This window comes from Camelina sativa, chromosome 5, assembly GCF_030686135.1.
Source record: "Camelina sativa cultivar CO46 ecotype springtype chromosome 5, ASM3068613v1".
NCBI lineage: Eukaryota > Viridiplantae > Streptophyta > Magnoliopsida > Brassicales > Brassicaceae > Camelina > Camelina sativa.
In genome coordinates, this window is record NC_141884.1 from 37,238,072 (window position 1) to 37,257,757 (window position 19,686).

General features: G+C 35.7%; 1 protein-coding gene, 1 long non-coding RNA gene and 2 other non-coding genes across 14 annotated transcripts; 3 read left to right on the forward strand and 1 right to left on the reverse strand.

The window, feature by feature from the left end:
- Positions 1-133: 133 nt before the first annotated feature.
- LOC104788029 (large ribosomal subunit protein eL34y) lies at positions 134-1,862 on the forward strand. Its single transcript, XM_010513708.3, has 4 exons — positions 134-429; positions 527-606; positions 1,401-1,510; positions 1,589-1,862. The coding sequence occupies exons 1-4, from the start codon at positions 351-353 to the stop codon at positions 1,680-1,682; spliced, it is 363 nt and encodes a 120-aa protein (XP_010512010.1). The 5' UTR covers positions 134-350; the 3' UTR covers positions 1,683-1,862.
- On the forward strand, positions 986-1,070 carry LOC147944841 (small nucleolar RNA snoR110). The gene has a single exon (XR_015558840.1). It is a non-coding gene; the product is annotated as a small nucleolar RNA snoR110 (small nucleolar RNA).
- LOC147944842 (small nucleolar RNA snoR110) lies at positions 1,207-1,290 on the forward strand. Its single transcript, XR_015558837.1, has one exon. It is a non-coding gene; the product is annotated as a small nucleolar RNA snoR110 (small nucleolar RNA).
- A 13,526-nt stretch (positions 1,863-15,388) lies between the features above and the next one.
- LOC147944843 (uncharacterized) lies at positions 15,389-17,772 on the reverse strand. 11 transcript variants are annotated; one of them, XR_015557849.1, is made up of 7 exons: positions 17,335-17,710; positions 17,159-17,216; positions 16,781-16,832; positions 16,540-16,601; positions 16,334-16,403; positions 16,151-16,209; positions 15,389-15,687 (listed from the first exon to the last, which is right to left on the reverse strand). It is a non-coding gene; the product is annotated as an uncharacterized LOC147944843 (long non-coding RNA). The 11 variants fall into 11 exon arrangements; XR_015557844.1 differs by having other exon boundaries at positions 16,334-16,438; XR_015557846.1 differs by having other exon boundaries at positions 16,540-16,604.
- Between the last annotated feature and the right edge of the window lie 1,914 nt (positions 17,773-19,686).

Consider the following 19,686-nt stretch of genomic DNA (forward strand, 5'->3'; position numbering starts at 1 on the left):
ATGGTTCAGCTGTATACAGTTGCTGGTTACACTGAAGCAGCAATGTTCGTTCTCTGATTCAACAAAGTTCAAATCAAACCTTGAGCTAGTGAATTAATTAAATTAACGACAACATCCGAAAGATGGGCCTTGGGCCGGTTTATGTAAAGATAAGAAGCCCATAAAACCTCGTCCGTTAATAATAAACGAAGATGTGATCTGATCCGTCCGATCTAGGGCAAAAGGGTGTGCCCTTATATAAGATAATGTTAGCTTATAAAGTCACTTCTCTGCTCCGTCAAGCTGAGGAGGATAAAAACCCTAGCAGACACGAGAGGGTCTGAGAGAGAGATTGAGAGAGAGGAGGGAAAATGGTGCAGCGTTTAGTTTACCGATCGAGGCACAGTTACGCCACCAAATCAAACCAGCACCGGATCGTCAAAACCCCAGGTATGGTTCTGTTTTCTTCTTCATCTACTTCAGCTGAAATCTAAATCTGTATTCACCGATCTATCAGATGTGTAATATATCTTGTTTGATTTTGCAGGAGGTAAATTGACTTACCAGACCACCAAGAAGAGAGCCAGTGGTCCTAAATGTCCCGTTACCGGCAAACGTATCCAGGGTGTAAGTAGTTCTTTCTGATTCATTTCTCTCAGATTTGATTTGTTGGTACTAAAGTTGTGTCCTTTGATTGATTTTGGATTGACCCTGAAATGAATAATCAATGATTGAGTCTTTGGAGTTGATTGTGTTGAGGTTAATGTGTTGATTGATGCAAATGTAGTAGTTTAGTGTTATTGATTTGATTTTTGGTACTAAAGTTGTGTCCTTTGATTGATTTTGGATTGACCCTGAAATGAATAGTCTTTGAGTTGATTGTGTTGACGTTTATGTATTGATTGATGCAAATGTAGTAGTTTAGTGTTATTGATTTGATTTCGTGCTTATTGACGGTCTTGTGCTGGTTAAGATGAATCCACATCAGTAGATAACTTTATCATAAGCTAAATTTAGTGCCGCCTTGTTTTATTTTAGTGTTCTCCATTTGTATGTTAAGGAGTCTTCTTTAATCTTGGCGGCAGAAAGTTTTCCACTTTGTGTATTTATGTTTGTTTTGTTTATTCTTTGTGGCAGCAAATGTAGTAGTTAGGATTCCTTCTTGTGCTTATTGACGGTCTTGTGCTGGTTAATATTAATCCACATCAGTACATAACTTTATCATAAGCTAAATTTAGTGCCGCTTTGGTCTTTGCAAGTTTTCTCGTTTTGTATGTAAGAGTAACCTTTTTACCTTGGCGGCAGAAATCTTTAAATTTTTTCATTGTTTGGTTTGCGCTAATCATAAGTGAAAGTAGTGTTTGTTAGTTGTGTGTGTCATTTCACGTCAGCATCTAACTTTTCTCTGTTTGATTCTTTAGATCCCACACTTGAGGCCTGCTGAGTACAAGAGGTCTCGGTTATCCAGAAACAGGAGGACCGTGAACCGTGCTTATGGTGGTGTTCTGTCCGGTTCTGCTGTTAGGGAAAGGTAAGTTCTTGAGCTCAATCTTTGAATCAGTTTTCTTTGTAATCAAAGGACTAATTCAATTGTTTCTTGTGATAACAGAATCATCCGTGCTTTCCTTGTTGAGGAGCAAAAGATTGTGAAGAAGGTTTTGAAGCTTCAAAAGGCAAAGGAAAAGGTTGCTCCCAAGAGCTAGACCCTATTAGTTGTTATGTTTTATGGCTCTGTTCTAGCGATAGTACTGGTTGCAGAGAAAACATTGTGTTCTCATCCAAATTTTTAAGCTTTTTTTTGTATTGGTTTTGGATCTTTGCCTTTGTCGACAATTCGCTTCGGTTTTGGTTTCTCGTTCTCATTATCCTTTTCTATTCTCTTATACCCATTCTATAGTGTCATCCCTAGACAGGTTAATATGTTCTTCGAATCACATGATATTGAACCGGTTGAGTCTAAAGCTACAATTACTGCATAATTTATTACATGTTGTAGTGGGATAGTTATTGGAGGAAATGTTCATTGTACGCACGTTGCTACATTCACTGTTCGGTTTACTATGGTCTATGTTTTTGGTCGCTTGTGCAAGTTTCTGCTGTCCTTTCCATGTAATCCCCCGTCTCCTTCTGTTCCATTTATCTTACAAACCGTGTCTAATTAGTCTCGAAGGAGTAATTACTTAATTGATCCGTAAGGATTGTGTGTTTCTTCTACTAACTCAGAACTCAATACCATTACAAGTTAAAAGAAATAAACTTCATAAAAACCATGTACGCAACAGTTCGATACCATTACAAATTAAGAGAAAGCAGAGAGTATTGAAATGGTAAGAAGATCTCTTACAGTGACAGATTCGTCATTCTTTATTTATGGAATCATCCAAGCATAGGGTCAGTTTCTTGAGGACTTTTTTGAATTCTCAAGTAAGTAACTCACTAGTTCCATCTTCATTGCCGCTCCTTTCAATAGCCTTTCTATCTTAACATACTCGAGAGATGATAGGAAACGCCGAGGTCCAGATAAAACAACAATTCCTTGCCTCTCTTGATGATTTTCAGTAGATTTCTGCACGTACCAAGTGGAAGAAACACAAGTTATATATGATATGATTTCAGCATCCTACATCTTTGGTCCAATAGACAATTCCTCACCACGACAAGAAACTTTAGATTCGGGCAGCTCGCTCTCAAGAAAGAAGCAATGGTCATATCTTTGACAGTACACTAACGGTATTTTAGTCGTCTCGGGCCGAAAACGGGTGGAGATGTAGGATTTGGTGGGCTTTGTGTGCGGTTAGAGATTGTAAGTCAAATAGCTTAAATCAATCGAAACAAACAGCTTATAGAATTATAGAACAAAGTAACGCATTCAAATAGCAGATTCAAGTTAGATTACGTACTTGAAGAAATGGTCATATCTTTGACAGTAGAGATCCTAACGAGAAAATTACGAATCATAGTTCAAAGATTCCAAGCTCTCACATGTGTAAATAAATTGAGGCAACTAAATATCCTAACTTCCGTATAAATTTACGCGTAACAACAGTGTTGATCCATCGTCCCATGAGAGAGGAATCTCAGATTCATAATCATACTTCAATGTAAATTGTTGTAAGCATGAGTCATTGTTGAAATCAAGAAAGCCACCAAGAAAACTCAAGAAGGTGCTGTAATCTTGGAAACCAGCATTGTCTAGGTCTAATCCAGGTACGTGTTTCCAGAGATCTCTCCATCTAGATCTAGTGGATAACACACTAGTCGTAACCGCATGCATCTTTAGTGGGAAGATTCAAGAGTACCTCACACAGCAAACAATCTTGTAAATTGTAATTTGCTTATCCAATCAACTCCATCAGATCCTTTGGCAAGAACACCACGAATCTCTCCATCTTCATCCATGAAAGGAAATAAATATCGAAATGATAAAAAGAAATCCTCAACAAACTTAGAATGATAGTTTCGATCAGAGAGACAGTTGTTAAAAAAGTCGCGTTTACTCTACTTTTACTACGACACCGTTTTTGTGGATCAGATTGTATTTGTAAGTCAGAAGATTAATTGCGTTTATAGTGGGCCTAAAATGGGGTCTGATGACGAGATCATGTAGTTGTTGTGTTCCTTGTGGGACAAGCAAAAGGCTTCTTAGGAACTTTTGGTCTAGAGACTACAAACGATTGAGTATATTCTATACTTGGATGATTTAAGGAAAAAAAATCAAAACAAATACGATAATCCTTGCATCGGTAGATTATGACAATGTTTACATGATCATTGACTCATATTTCATCAGACGGTAGCAGCGAGAGCATGCACTATAAACTATATGGCTTATTATTTTTTACAATTTCCGACCAAACTTCTGTAATTATTTTTTCTTTTTGTTGATTAATAAAATTTAACATTAAAAAAAATCTATATGGCTTATCGGTTTTAAAGGCAACGTCAAAAATATTGTGACGCCATGGAGTTGTAGATCATAAAAAATTGGCAGTGCATTATTCCACTCACTTAACCACTGCCATAATCTTTATGTTTTTGTTGAACAATCTAGGTTGTACAAGTGACTTTCAAGGCACATTTGTTCAATTCCAGTACAGTGATCCGAAATATCTTTGATCTGCTTCCATTAAGGTTTGTTTCTACTGTGCAAACCCAAACAAAAGAAATCTATTACAAATTTATGTCTAACTTTTCATCTCTACTAAATAGCTTTCAAAATCAAATAGTCATTTAAATCCACTATATATCGAGAGAGGTTTCGCTATCTAGGTATTGAAGGTGACATTTTAGGATATGTTAGGGAGGACACCTTAACAAAAGCAGCTGTGAGAAATTTGAAGAAGAAGGTTAGTGTAATTAATATCTCGGTTCCTCCTACGCGTAAGAAGAGACCCAACAAGGACTACGTAGATCCGAAGGTTTGCAGGAAGTCAATGACTCCCTGTGGTTGTAACAAGAAGAAAGCTCCATTTCTGTTTCGGTTATTGCATTTTGACGACTTTGACAAAAGGAGTAATTTGGGCTGTGAAATATTCCTAATTAATTTTCACTAAGATACCATTAATTAATGTGATTCATGTGGATCATCGTTTATAGGAGGAGAGTGCACCAGCAATCTTTTGTTTATTATCCTAGTCCCTATTATTCTTGTGGTTTGAGACACTATGTTTCCAACATGTCTGAGTTAAATATATATTCGCTCCGTATTAGAAAAGATGGTGATTTATAATTTTCACCAAGATTAAAAATAATAATAAATGATGTAAAATTTTTCGCTCCGTATTAGAAAAGATGGTTAATTAATTTTGTTTTCTACCTTTTTTGAACTTATTTAGTTGTGCTTTTTCTAAAACTTGTCATTCAGTTACATCCATACATTGAATTATATATTGTTAAAATAAAAACATTAGGAAAGTGTTTTAGAATACTACTAAGTTGTGTTATCCCGCATAATAGCCGCATAATAGGGATTGATTATGAATCAGACCGAATCGATTTAATTATCACAAAAAAAAATACTACATAGTTATCTTGTTTTGAAAATAAAAATTCATTAAATACACTAAAAAAACAATCCTTTGTGATAAACCAAAAAAAAATTCTAAAACATCATCTGTATTCTAATACAAATATTTTTTTTATGTTCTATCTCTTAAAATGATTAAGGTGTAATTTTGAAGTGTACCATAGATATGAGATGATTTAAGAAGAAAAAACTCAAACAAATGATAAGTTATGAAATGGTGTTAGTGGTTTGGTGGAAACTGGAAAGTAAGGGTTTCTCTAGTTTGAATTATATTTTTAATTGGAGTTTTAGAATTTATAAATTATACTAAATAAAAGTAGGAGCTTATAGCTCCTAAGACTGTCCACCTAGGATTTTAAACAACCAATAGAAATTTGACATGTCATTAATTAACATTTTTAAAAATTTCTGGGATTTTGTATATTCAGATTTTTTTAATAACCAATCAAAATCAGACATCTCAAATATTTAACATTTTTGAAATTATGTAAAATTTCTATATCAAAATACTTATAAATAAATGAATGTACAACGTCCCACATCGGCTAGAAATTTTTTAGATAATGGCTGAGAATCATTATAAATAAGACTAATATGCTTTCAACTATGAATGAGCAAGAAACTTGATTTACCAGGCGTCCAAATTTTAAAAATTGAAAAGTTTAAAATATTATAATTATCTATATTAATAAAAGTTGGAGCTATAAGCTCCTTACGGCGTCCACATAGGATTTTAAACAACCTATCGGAATTCGACATGTCACTGATTAACATTTTTAAAATTTACACGATTTTCTATATTAAAAATTTTAAAACGACCAATCAAAATCAGATATCTCAATATTTAAAATTTTTTGAAATTATGTAAAATTTTTATATTAAAAACTTATAAATAAGTGTATGTACAACGTCCCACATTGGCTATAAAATTTTTAAACAATAGCTGAGAACCACTATAAATAAGACTAATATGCTTCCTACTACGAATGAGCAGCAAGCTTGAAGGATTGACGTTGCAAGACCATTGATTGATGTTGTTTGAGTTAATTTTTGAGATTTAAAGAAAAAATGATCGACCACGAACACACATTTTACACACATTTTATTAGTTATATATGTGTTCATATTACTTTCTCTACAAGTAATTTGGAATTTTATAGTATTAAGATTTTGGTTCAAGAAGTTTCAATACATGTGGATCTAAAACCGAGTAAGTATACAAGTGAAAATATCTTAATTGAGTGCATGTGGTGACTATGCTGATCCATGAAATTTTATGAGAAAATAGACAATGATTTTGGTCTTGGAGTTTGATTGGTTAACAAGTTATTAAGTGGAAGCCCTGTTTTAGAAATCGCTAGGCGCTAGTCGGGCGGACGGGGTGGGCTTAGCGTCTAGCGAGAAAATCGGAGATTAAACGGGGATTAATCGGGGACTAGTTTTAGGGTTATTCTATTAAATTAATAATAAAATAAGATACATAGTACTAAATATATGTATAATTCTGTTTATGTGAAAAGAAAAATATCAAATAAAATATAAAATTATAGTGTTATCATTAAAATGACAGTAAACACATAAAAACGTAATTTTTTTTTAAAAAAATATGATTTTAGTTAATAGTTTGTACATTAGTTATTGTAAAACATCATAAATTCATAATTTCAATGTCTAAATAACAAAATATATATATATATATATATATATATTTGATTTATATTTGGCGTCAAAAGTAATTGGTATATACAAAATTAAGCGGGAAGTAATCAGATTGGATGATATAATCGGATAATCGATGCTAGGCGGGGATTAGTCATTAATCGATGCGGAGAAGGTGGGCCTAGCGATTTTGTGGGGCGTAATCAGTGCTAGGAGGGGATTTTTAAAACAGGGAGTGGAAGAATGTGAGAAAGCAGATGAGAAAGAGGAAGAAGAAGAGTATAACGAAGAATCAGACGGTAAAAGTAATAATGACAATTATCATGGAAATTTGACAATAAAAGTGACGAGAAAGAATATGAAAAGTAAAAAAATAATGGAAAAACACAAAAACATAGATTGTGGCTATCAATTAAATATGAGAACACAAGACTAATTCATGATTCAAAAAGTGTTTCGTTTGTCTGGCCGTAAAAAAAATGGTTTAGTATATGCAAGGTCACCCGTTCGAATGTCCGATCCGCCTCTTCTGGACGTCCAGTTATATCCATGATTCTTTTGATCAGATTTGATTTTTTAGCACAACTGATTTTTATATTTTTTTAAATTTTGGTGTATCGGAAATAAAAGTTTGGCCTTAATAGTAATTAAAATTTTTTCTATAAGATATTATTTCATAACTGTTATCAGTCATATATAATTTTCACCAAAATATATTAAATAAACCCACGCTACGCGTGGGTTCAAAACCTAGTATATATTAAAAGATAATATGGAGCTTTTTTTTTGGTTTAAAAAAACTATATGAAATAGTTAATATACAGTCAAATTATATTAGAAATAAGTTGGTTTATTATGGTAATCAGTGATCAGTTAATTACCATATATATATAGAGAGTATAATATAATCACTAAACGGGTTAGATATTGGATTGGTGGGCTTTGTGTGCGGTTTAGAGACGTAAGTTAGGGGATATATTATAGTCATTTTAGACGTGTAAACCCTTGATATTAAAAAACAACCAAAAGCCCTCTCTCGCTACCGACAGAATCCTCGTCCTCCGTCGAAACTATGTGTTCCGTGAGCAGCAATTTCTCTGGTAATCTTTCTCTATATCATGTCGTCGTTGAAATATCTCGATTATATATATAGTACACTTGATCGATCTTTAGTTATTAAATTAACGGATCTAATCCAACTTAAGTTTCAAGTTTTATCTTTCTTTCTGTTTGATACTTTCTCTCATGGTGATTGTTATTTTCCTAATTAAAACCTCGCAGACGCTAAGACAGGCATCTTCTGGGACATGGATGCTTGCCCAATGCCCGTGCATCTCACTCCTGCGTTGATCTATAATAATCTCAAAATTTCTCTCGGGAATGTGGGTTACACTGGTGAGATGTCAATCCTTGCTTATACATCCTCCAAGAGTCTGACGAACGCACAAGACTTTGAATCCGCCAATATCAAGCTTTTGCAAAAAGGTTATATATATTCCTTGCACTTTAAAAAAACCCTATCCATCTTTTTTTGTTTTCCTTTATTTTTTATCTGATGATGATGATCTCCATCGATATGTCTTTTGTTTTCAGAAAATAACCGTGAAAAACATAGTGATATCTTGGTTGACATTTATGACTGGGTAATGAGCAATAGTTCTCAAATGACAAATATCTTGGTAATCTCACAAGACACCCCATACTACGTTGACTACTCCGACTTAGAAAAGCATGGAAACAATATTCTTTTGGCATTTCCTGAAGTCACATCAGGATTGTCTAGTCGTGTGCCTAGTGGTGTTCCAAGTTTTGTTTGGGTCTGGTCTAGCCTATCATATGGAGGGAGTCCTTTCAACAACCACCTCCCAGAAGTTGGAACATCATTACTATGTGATGCCTGTAATAAGAAGCAGCGGAAGAAGAAGAAAGCAACTACTCAATCAGAATCGTCCTCCGTGGAAACTATGTGTTCCGTGAGCACCAAATTCTCTGGTAACACCTGCTCGATAATTGCTTATGTATTTTTTTGTATATTGTTATATTTTTTTCCTGTTTCGTAATTGCTTATGTATTTTTCCTAATTACAACCACGCAGAGGCTCTGACAGGCATCTTCTGGGACCTGGATGCTTGCCGAATCCCGGTGAATCTCACCCCTGCGTCGATCTATGATAATTTCAAAATTTCTCTCGGGAATATGGGTTACACTGGTGAGATGTCAATCGTTGCTTACTCATCCTCCAAGAAGAGTCTGACGAACTCACAAGACTTTGAGTCCGCCAATATCAAGCTTTTGCAAACAGGTTATATTCCTTCCACTTAAACCCTATCTATCATATCATCCATCTTTTTTTTTTTTTTTGTAAACTTGTGAATTTCATTTAAAATGAAATGTTTGCAGAGTACAACAATTTGGATACATAAGGCCATCCCTTGCCAAAAAAAATAAAACCAAGAGAGGGTCTAACAAAGCTGGACGAAGAGTAGATCAACTAGGTCAACTAGACATAACGAAGCCAGGTTTGCAGGAGGTTTTTGAATTTGCTGCGATGTTGTTTTGCCAAGATCGCATCCCTGATTTGACAGTCCAGAGTTTTGAAGAGTACCAGAGCATCTGTGGAAATGTTGTTGTGGTAACGAGTGTTTCTCTCCATCCAGATGGCGTAAAGAGTGGCCTGCGCCACAAGTCTCCGCAAAGGACGGGGAGAGATAGAATCGCTGTTATCCAGCCAAGATGAAAAAGCTGTCCAAGTGTGAAAGAGAATCGGACCATACCCTAGCCGCACATTGATTTTCATCCAGAGTTGCTCACTAACCTCACAATGTAGAAATAAGTGGTCCCTTGTTTCCAGATAAGAAGCGCATAGACAACAACTTGAGTCAATGTCCATTCCCCAACTGACAAGTCTAGCTCTTGTAGGAAGCCTGTTTAAGTGCATGAGCCAGAACATGAAGGCATGTCTCGGAACATGTCCCTTGTACCATACCTGAGTAGTCCATGGTTGGTGCTCCGATTTGGGTCGAATAGTTTCCCAGGTTCGTTTGGTGGAGAAGTTAGTGAGCTCATCTTCCTCTACCAACCACACTAGGGAGTCTGATTCTAGTGACAGGGGGACTTGAATTGAGGTGAGATGAATATGGAGGGCTTCGGCTGAAGGAGAGCGAGCAGGTCTGAGATTCCAACCGGTAGAGTTACAAGCATCTGAGATTTTCCCTGTTAAAGGAATACCCGTTTGAGCAGGCCCCGTCGGTCCCATATACTCAATCAGTGGACCTAAGGGAGTCCACCAGTCGAACCAGAAGCTTAATGATTTACCATTCCCCAGGGTACCTCTGATGAATTGTCGAGCTAGAGGTCGCAGGTTGAGCATGACTTTCCATGTCCATGAGTTCTGCTTCTTCGCGTTGATATGCCAGAAGGACTTGTCTTTAATCTTGGTATTCCTAAGCCAAAGCGCCCAAGAGAGTCAGTTGCTGTAAGAACTCGCCACAGGAGCTTGAGACAGAGTGTTTTGTTCCAATCAGTTAGAGTTCTGAAACCGAGACCGCCTTCATGCTTGGGGCGACATAAACTTTGCCAGGCAACTTTGGCTGAACACTTTTTATTGACATCACCGGTCCATAGGTAATTCGAACAGAGACTTTCAATCTTTTTCAGGCAACCTTTAGGGAGAATGAAGGCTGACATCCAAAAATTAAGCGTACCGTATATCACCGATGATATAAGCTGAGCTCGACCAGCGTAAGAAAGGGCTCGAGAAGACCAAGAGGAGAACCGGTTGGTGATTTTATCAAGCAGAGGTCGATATTCTGAAAGTCTGAGTTTTCGATGCATCAGAGGCAATCCCAGGTATCTGATAGGCAGTGAACCAATTTTGAAACCAAAAGAAGCGATCTGGGAGGTTTCAACTTGGTTCAAACCTGCAATAAACAGTTCAGTCTTGCTGATATTCATGGAGAGACCTGAAATGGATGCAAACTCTTGGAGGGTCGCAGTGATGTTTCTCAATGAGTTTTCTTTCCCATCAAAAAACACCATGATGTCGTCGGCAAACGCTAGGTGGGTTACCGTCGGGTCAGTGGCGTTTGGATGAGCTCCAATGCAGTTATTACCGTATTTGGTTGACAGCATCTGGGAAAAGACTTCCATTGCAAGCACAAAAAGGTACGGGGATAGGGAATCACCTTGTCTCAAGCCTTTGGAGCCACTGAAATATCCACATAACTCTCCATTTATGCAGATTGAGAAGCTTGTGGTGGAAATACATTCATTTATCAGAGAGATAAAGTGCCTTGGGAAGTTCATTGCTTCAAGAGTGTTGATGATGAAGCTCCAATGAACAAAATCGAAAGCTTTCTTAAGGTCCACCTTTAGCATACCTCTCTTGGATATGTTCTTTTGGTTGTAGCCTTGGACGAGATCAGTTGCTAGGAGGACGTTTTCAACAAGTAATCTGCCTTTTATGAATGCGGATTGATTATTTGAGATGAGATCAGGGAGTGCCTTTTTCAACCTATTCGCCAGTAGCTTTGAAACAACCTTGTACACCGTATTGAGACAAGCTATGGGACGGAATTTTGACAATCTTTGAGCATTGGGAGTCTTTGGGATTAGGGAGATGATGGTTGCGTTCCATTGCTTCAAGAGCTTGCCAGAGTTGAAGAATTCCAAGACAGCCGACGTGAGAGATTGACCGACAGTGTCCCAGTGTGCGGTGAAGAACTCTGCACAGTAGCCATCTGGGCCAGGGGCTTTGTTTTTTGGTAGAGAGAAAACAACCTTCTTTATCTCCGCCGGCGTGACAGGAGATGATAGCTCTTGGATTATAGTAGGTCCACAGCGCTGGGGGACTATATCAGCAATCTCCTGTACAGAAATCGTGGAGTAGTCATGTTGCTCACCAAGTAGTCTCTGAAAATACTCGATTGCCAGTCTTTGTATCCCTTGACTAGAATCCACAATCTGATTATTTTCATCGAGAAGGAAAATGATTTCATTCTGAGCTTGTCTGATGAGAATTGAGCGATGGAAAAATCTTGAATTTTTATCACCCTCCTCCAGCCAGCAAATACGAGATTTTTGCCTCAAGTAAGCTTCTTCCGCAGAAGCTAGGATACACCATCTCCGGTGTGCTTCTTTCTCCTGCAGGATCAGAACCAGGGATGGAGACGAAAGTAGTTGTTGTTGGCAATGGAGAAGAGCAGAGTATGCCTCCTTGACTCTCTTTTCAATCTCAGAGTAGTGTTCTTTACTAAAAGCTTTAATGATTGGCTTTAGTTCCTTAAGCTTCTTGGAGAGTTGAAACATTTTTGATCCCTCAAACTCTAAACCTTCCCAGCAGAGGTGAATCAGGGGAGCAAAGTCTGGATGTTGATTGAGGAGGGTTAAGAACTTAAATGGCTTCTTCCTCTTAGGCTTGTGAGAATCCAAGAAGAGACAGCTTGGACTGTGGTCAGAGAAACCAGGTTCACCAAATACCGCCAACGAGGATGGAAATATGGAGGACCACTCATCATTAACCAAGATCCTGTCAAGCTTCTTTGCAACAAAACCAATGTCATGTTTATTCGACCAGGTGAAAGTGTTACCGCAGTATGGAAGATCACGGAGAGCAGATTTTGAGAGACATTCTGAGAGGTCAAGCATCCCACTTGGAAAAAAGTTTGGATCTGCATTAGAGTGCTCATGAGGCAATAAAACCTGGTTGAAGTCCCCAAGAACAGTCCATGCCTTATTTGCAACTGTTGGTGATGAAGCCAAATCTTCCAATTCTTGCCAAACCGGTTTTCTCGCTGCGTTACTGATTGAGGAAGCGTAAATAATGGAGACAACAAATTCCGAGATCACAAAAGGCATCTTCACCAAGCAAGAGATCATCTGTAAGGATTTACTGATAATAGTTACTTGGACTGAGGGGTGCCAAAATATCCAGATCTTACCCAGATCCGAGAATTCGTAATTATTAGCAAAAGACCAGCCTGGGAAAACGCTTGAAGCTATGTACTGCGAATTCAGAGGACTGACATGGGTTTCTATAAGCCCACCAAAAAGAGGTTGATTATTCCTCAACCATTTCCGAAATGTACGCCGCTTTACAGAGTCATTGAAACCTCTAACGTTCCAACAAAAAATATCATTGAAACCTCTAACGTTCCAACAAAAAATATCCATTAAGGAATATGATTAGAGATTTGAAGGGTCTCCAACCCTAGCTTTGCGCAGCCTCTGCCGCATCAGACGTTTTGAAACAACCTGCAAAAATCTGTCGGATTCAGCGTCAGGGTTGTCATCATCCTCATATAGACTATGAGGACTAGAGTCCGAGATAACACCATCTGGATCAGATTCCTTGTATGACTGGTGCGTGAATAGATGGGAGCGTAGTTCGACACACAAATCACCATCGTTACAGGGAAGAGTCTGGTTTCGACCTGAGGCTTGAGTTTTAGGGGGCGGAGAAGACGGGTTTAAGACCGGGGAGACATCCACTGGAGGGGAAGTCTTAGCCGACAAGTTGGACTGCACTGGTGGAGTGACAACCTGATGCTTAGCAGTATGGGTAGAGGCAACAGAGGTCTTGCCCACAATGGGAAGAAGAGACTCTATTGGACGTTTCCCTTGTTGTTTGTCTTTTTTCGCTCTTGGACAAGAAACAGAGGGATGTTTTACAGTGGATGTCTCCCTTGGACGTTTCCCTTGGACGTTTCCCTTGTTGTATAGATTGGACGTTTCCCTTGTTGTTTGTCATCCATCTTTTTTTCCTTATTTTTTTTTTTTTTGTATCTGATGATCATCTCCATCGATATTGTTTTCAGAAACTAAACGTGCAAAACATCATACGATGCGTTGCGACATTTCTCTGTGGGGTTTAAAACATCGATTTTGTCGGACAAATATAATGGTAATCTCTAAATTCATCTTGGACGATAATAACTTGGTCGCGGCTCTTTTCCTTTTAAAAGAGCGCGAAAACAATGTTCTCCTCGCACTTCCTTCAAAACCGTCAGAATTGCTACGTCTTGTTTCAACTTCAGTTTGGCTTTGGTCTTCCTTACGGAAGGGAGGGGCCCCTAACTATATCAACCAACTAGCAATCCAACAACAAGTTTGAAGCGAGGGGTCATTATGTCGTGCCTGTAAGACCCCACTCCTCCTCTGTGGTGCCTGTAAGAAGCCGATGAAAGAAGAAGCAGAGGGTAGATCTTCACAAAAAGCAGAGGGTAGATCTTCACAAAAGTCAAAAGCGTGCAGAAAAAGGAAAAGGACTGAAGAAGAGAGCAACAACTAATTATCGAGACCACCAAACCAGATGTTGATGTTGGAAACGAATGTGTTAGTTTTAAGTTTTAAGATTATGTTTTTCTATTATGTATTTCTACTCATTCCCTCTGCACGGGTGGTGTGTTGTTTCTTTTTATGATTCTAATCAAATTGCTGGTAACATAGCTAGTCTTGGATTGGGTTAAGTGTTTCACTGTCCGGGTAGGTGTGGGTTGGGAAACCCGAAGACGTACAGAGGCAAGGAGAAGGCGAAAAAGGCAGTGAGAGAATGCTAAATTTACAAATCTCCAATGCGGGATCAAATTGCATTTCATTTATAAACATTCCAGTCCAACGTAGAGCGAATCCGCATTACACGATGCATCCTAAATATTGTTATCGAAATGGAAGAATCAAATACAGATATTTTCAGGGAAAATAATAGCGAAACCAGAAAAAGAGGTTCCGCTAGGTAAACAAAATAGTAGGAACAAAATCGATACAACACCCGTCTAGCTCTCGTGATTGATTTTGGAACTACCTTCAGTGGGATTCTCATTTTCCATTGATTCGGCAGAAACTGGTGGCTGTGTTGCTCACTCTTGCCCTCATCCGCCGGTTCACCTCCCTTGGCTTGTGTTGCCTCTGCTTTAGCCGGCTTTGGTTTGGGATTAATTCATTATATATAGGCCTGCAAAAAGTTGCTAAACAGTACCCAAAGCTGGTTGACTCTCTATACCAAACATAACATTTCTATTAGGAGAAACAAATGTAAAGAGCCATGTTTGAGCAACTGTTATGGCTTGGCTGCTTCGCCGAAAAAGTATGATCATGTATTTCCTAAGTTTTTTTTCCTCTATCTTATATAATACTAGATTTTGACCCGCGGTACACCGCGGGACTATTTTTTTAAACTAAAAATTTTAAAATTTTAAAATTGTATTTACTTGTTTTATTTAGTATATTATTATATAATTGTATTCGATTGTTATTTATAGGATTTAAACCTACAGTTTACCACAAAGTAATTTGTTTTTTACATGATTGTAATTTAATCAACTTAATTAAATATATCTAATATCCTTATATTTATAATGTTAGCAAAATAATGAATTACGTGTATAACACCAATTTAATGATAATTTAAATTTGTATTAATATTGACAGAAACTTTTCCAACCATATAATTTCGTTATATATTAAGTGACATTTTTTATTAATATATATAATTCATTATATATTAAGAAAAAATAAAGGTAAAATAATATTATAATATGTATCCAGTATAAAATGACTAAAATCTAAACTAAACTCAATACAAACTTTTACTTTTGAATCCCTAATTTAATAATACTTAATGTATTGTTAAGCTAAAACTTAGATTTCCATATTATCTTTCTTCCTTTCGTCTCATTTTATTAAGATGAACTGAAAAGCAAATATGAAAAACTGAACAAACACAAATGGTAGGTTAATCTCTTTTCATATACTTATAACACTATGTCTCTATGAGTGGTATACACTTGAGTCTATTATTGATACATGTGGTTAAGTTATTTAGTAGTAGTAACGAATAACATCAAAACTTAATATAAGTGAAACAACTTCTTCTGTTAGGACACATAGAAATCTTCACATTGTATAGTCATGTATACCATTCATCGAGGTAACCCTATTTCTCTTAGGCTCTGCATTATTCCATCGAGCATAGCGTAAATCTTTTCACTCTCTTCTTAAAACACTTCCTATATACTTCAACAGAGCTGCACACACATAAGTAGAAATGAATCTGAGAGAAAGGACACAATGAAAATGGAAACAATCACACAAGCACCATTATCAAAACATATGAGAGCATATCTTATCTACATATTTTACAAATCTGGCCTAATATCTTGAAGGATCAAGCTAATCAAGGTTGGCTTCTCTCACCAATATGAAAATAGTAAATTAGAAAAGCATAAATATTAATACTCCAACCTGATGATATGCAGGGAAAAAATCAGAAAAAGCTAGACCGAAAAAACAATTTTATGGTATGCAGAACAATTTTGTTAGCTTCATCTTGAGTTTCTCAGAGGATAATGAAAATATATATCTGGACACGAAAGAAATATTCAATATGAAGTATGAAACATTCGACAACGTAGCAATTTATGTGCCATCTAGTTCCTCATAGGTTCCACTTTTAACAGAAACATGGCAAGAATAGGTTTGTGTCTTAACCTGAAAGCATGAATTTTCTGGGCTACAATGTGTTATATGGTGGAAAACGTTGTGAGAACCTGCAACAAACGATTAGCAAATTAGCAACAGGACATTATCTTTACATAGATACCACAAATCGATTCTCTTGGACACAATGCTCATGTAAGTGGTCTGAGATAAATACTAATGACATTGACAAACCTTGGTTCCAACTTTGAAGAGAATGAAAGATCTGTAAGCATCTTGTTTGTTTCGAAGCATCGAGCATGACCTTATCAGAAACCAAGAGGTTAAACAGAATTCTATCTATTTATACACAGAAAAAAAACAATAAAAATTAGAATCATTCCAACCGCCGACCTCTCCATCAAAATAGTTAAAAAGAAATATCCAAGTAAACAACAAACCTTTTTGTCTGAGGTTTAGAAATTAGAAGCAGACATGTGAACATTCTTAAGAACATCTTTAGCTACTGCACCAAGAGCTTATGTATCAAGCTAGCGACATAGAGAATCAGAAAATAGTAGATCGATATACTTATAAACATAATAGATCTAACTAAGATTATTATTTATAAGTCAATGAATGGGTCACAAAAAAAAAAAAAAAAAATACACAAAACTGAACCTTCAAAAGCTGAAAACTCACTGTTAGTCTGTTATTATCTTGCCAATCTCATTTTGAGTCCGCAACTCTAACACTTGCAATCATTAGTTTTAACACACAGAAACCAAAAAAGCTAATATAAGAATTAAAATATCAAAGGTAATCTTAATTAGGTGAGAAGGGTTTCTCGGCATTCCAATTACTCGCTTCTAATCCAAGAATATTATAGATGTAAATGAAAAAGAAAAAAACATTAGGGTGGGTAAAGCTTAAACATGAGCACCAATTAACAAATTTTCTAGTTTTATATCGAATCACATACTTGTCATGGCAATAGATGAGAGCCCTAGCTAACGATGCAACATACTGGCCCTTGATAATATGGATATCAGAGGTCAAAAAGTAGAAAGAAGAACTCACTGTTGCAAGTCAGCGTCGTCTCTCGTTGATGTATCTGCCATCCGGGTAAAATAAGTTCCTGTTGCAAACCGAGCCAGCATATACAGAACAAACACAAATTGTTAGCAAATCACAGAGCAAATATGAAATGAAATAAACCAAAGTGATTGATGAGCTATTTGGATTTAGTATGAAACCAAAAGAATTTGGCAGCTCATCGAAATCATCACTCTTCTTGTTCCTGTTCTTATCTCTCTTTTTTATATTTCCTCTCGCCATCACTTGTCTCCAGAACTGGTCGTTTCTTTACAGCTTCCTTCGTGTCTGAATATCTAATTTCCTCTTCTGATTCTGAATCGCATATCACATCTTCACCTTTTTCCCTCAATTCATCGACTAAACCAATTCTCTCCTTGAAGATATATCCAGTTCTCTCCTTCGTATAAATACATTTGATGACGCTCTCGTAGAATAATTTTTTTGCGATAATGATACGCTCTCATGGTGAGGGTAGAAGTAAATCTCGAGAAAGCAATCACAAAGAAGAACAAAATCTCTGCAAATGGTTTCGACAACGATGACGGCAGAAGAAGGAAAAAATATTATTAGGTTTACACGACCCGTAAAAGGTCCGCGTGTTTTTTTTACCCGATCCGACATTTTTTCTTCCTAAAAACCAGTGGCATTCTCTGTAAATAAGTTGGAACTCCAGGATTTTTTTCATAAATGTTTCTGAAAATGTATATATAGATTGAGAAGGTTTTTCTCAACTTCTCCTAATAACATGACACTTGGCTTCTTATATAGCTGACACATGTTTTCATTTTCAATTTAATTCAAAACTATGGGTTAAAAAAACTTAAATAGATCTATCTCAATTCCCTAGCCAATAAGACATAAACTCATTTCAATTTTAATTCAAAACTATGGAGCAAAGAAACCAAAGAAGCAAAAAAAAAATAGGCCCATTCCCTAGCCATGACTAATTAAAAAAGTTAAATATATTTTCTTTGTTTTCCATGCATCTCTGCTTCTACGAACTTTGCATCATTTCGAAGCATCAACTACATAATCTGAGAATGTATTAATGTTTTACTTATGGTTGGTTGTCCCTCATTTCTCACATCATCATCAATTCTATCACCTGTTTTATTCCTCTTTGATGACCTAATTGGTTAAAAATCACATTATTTATTATATAGAAATACTTAGATTTATCTTTCTCTACCAAATCTTTAATTATTTTTGGTTTTTTTAATTTAGTATTATTTCATAGCAAAAATCTCTATAGTTTACTTTTGTTAAAGAAAAATTAATCTATTAATCTATTTTGTTTTTACGATTTATAAAATTTTCACTTATTTTCTTTTGTTCAAATTGTTCATGTTGAAATAATGCATATGACCAAAAATTAATTACAATTAATATGATTTATAACTGTATTTATTGCTATGAATGTGATTACTCAGAATAATGTGTCTGTGAAATTCCTTTTCCCATCATTTCCCATGGTATTTTTTTTTAAATATTATTTCTTATGATTTTTTTTTTTAAAAACATGATGTCTTGCAGTATGATGATTAACAGATTAATTTCTCTAGGACTATTTGAAGAAATCGTTTACAAAGCCATGTCAATGTTTTTATTTTTTGATATCATAGTCTTGTCGATATTTATTAGTCTCTTTCAAAGGATTATGTTTTATGATAGTCATGATTTAAAGTTTTTGCATTGTTTTATAATGTGATTTTTTTAACTTTCTAACTATAGTTGGAAGTCTTAAGTGATGAAGATGAGCCTAATGCTTGAGTCCTAAAGCACAATCTCTTTGGCTTTGAACATTCAATCATAATATTATAGTTGTAAGTCCCTTAGATTTCTCCTCTTAAGTCCTCTGATATTCAACTACAATATATTTCTAAGTTTATGTTTTGTAAATTTGCTTTGTTTTCCATTTTTAAAAGTTCTTTATCCCCATTACAAAAAAAAAATTTTACTTTGCATATTGATAAAAAGATTGAGCCTAATTTTACCGTGTAATGCATATATAAATAGTCAAAAGATCATATATTTCTTTATGCCTCTTTGGAATCATTTCCCAAACTTTACAACATCCTTTCGCATTACACGGAAAAACATTATAGAGATCTATTGTAAAATATTTAATATATATATATATACACATATTGTAACCTCAATACTTTCATCATAGACATATGTCAATCATTAAAAGTGGTATAAATTATAGTAGATTAACCTGTACAAAAGCAAAACTACTTTTATATCGCATTGGTATTGTATGAGTTGCCAATCATACCTCATGTCTATTTTCCTGTAACCCTTACTCCATCCGTCATTATGCCGAAAAAAGCTTACACCATTTCTAATGGTTATCTATATTTTATATTTTACATTTAGGGTATAATTTTGAAGAGATATGGTTTAGTATTTAAATATATAAGATTAAAAGTATGATGCTATTTTAGTATTTTTAGAATTTAGAAATGATTTGCTAAATTTAAGACCAAAACTTATTTTTATGCAATATG

Coding starts and splice junctions, on each gene's coding strand:
- LOC104788029 (XM_010513708.3), top strand. CDS start 351: ATGGTGCAGCGTTTAGTTTACCGATCGAGGCACAGTTACGCCACCAAA. Junction 607..1,400: donor CCGGCAAACGTATCCAGGGT/GTAAGTAGTTCT, acceptor TTGATTCTTTAG/ATCCCACACTTGAGGCCTGC. Junction 1,511..1,588: donor GGTTCTGCTGTTAGGGAAAG/GTAAGTTCTTGA, acceptor TTGTGATAACAG/AATCATCCGTGCTTTCCTTG.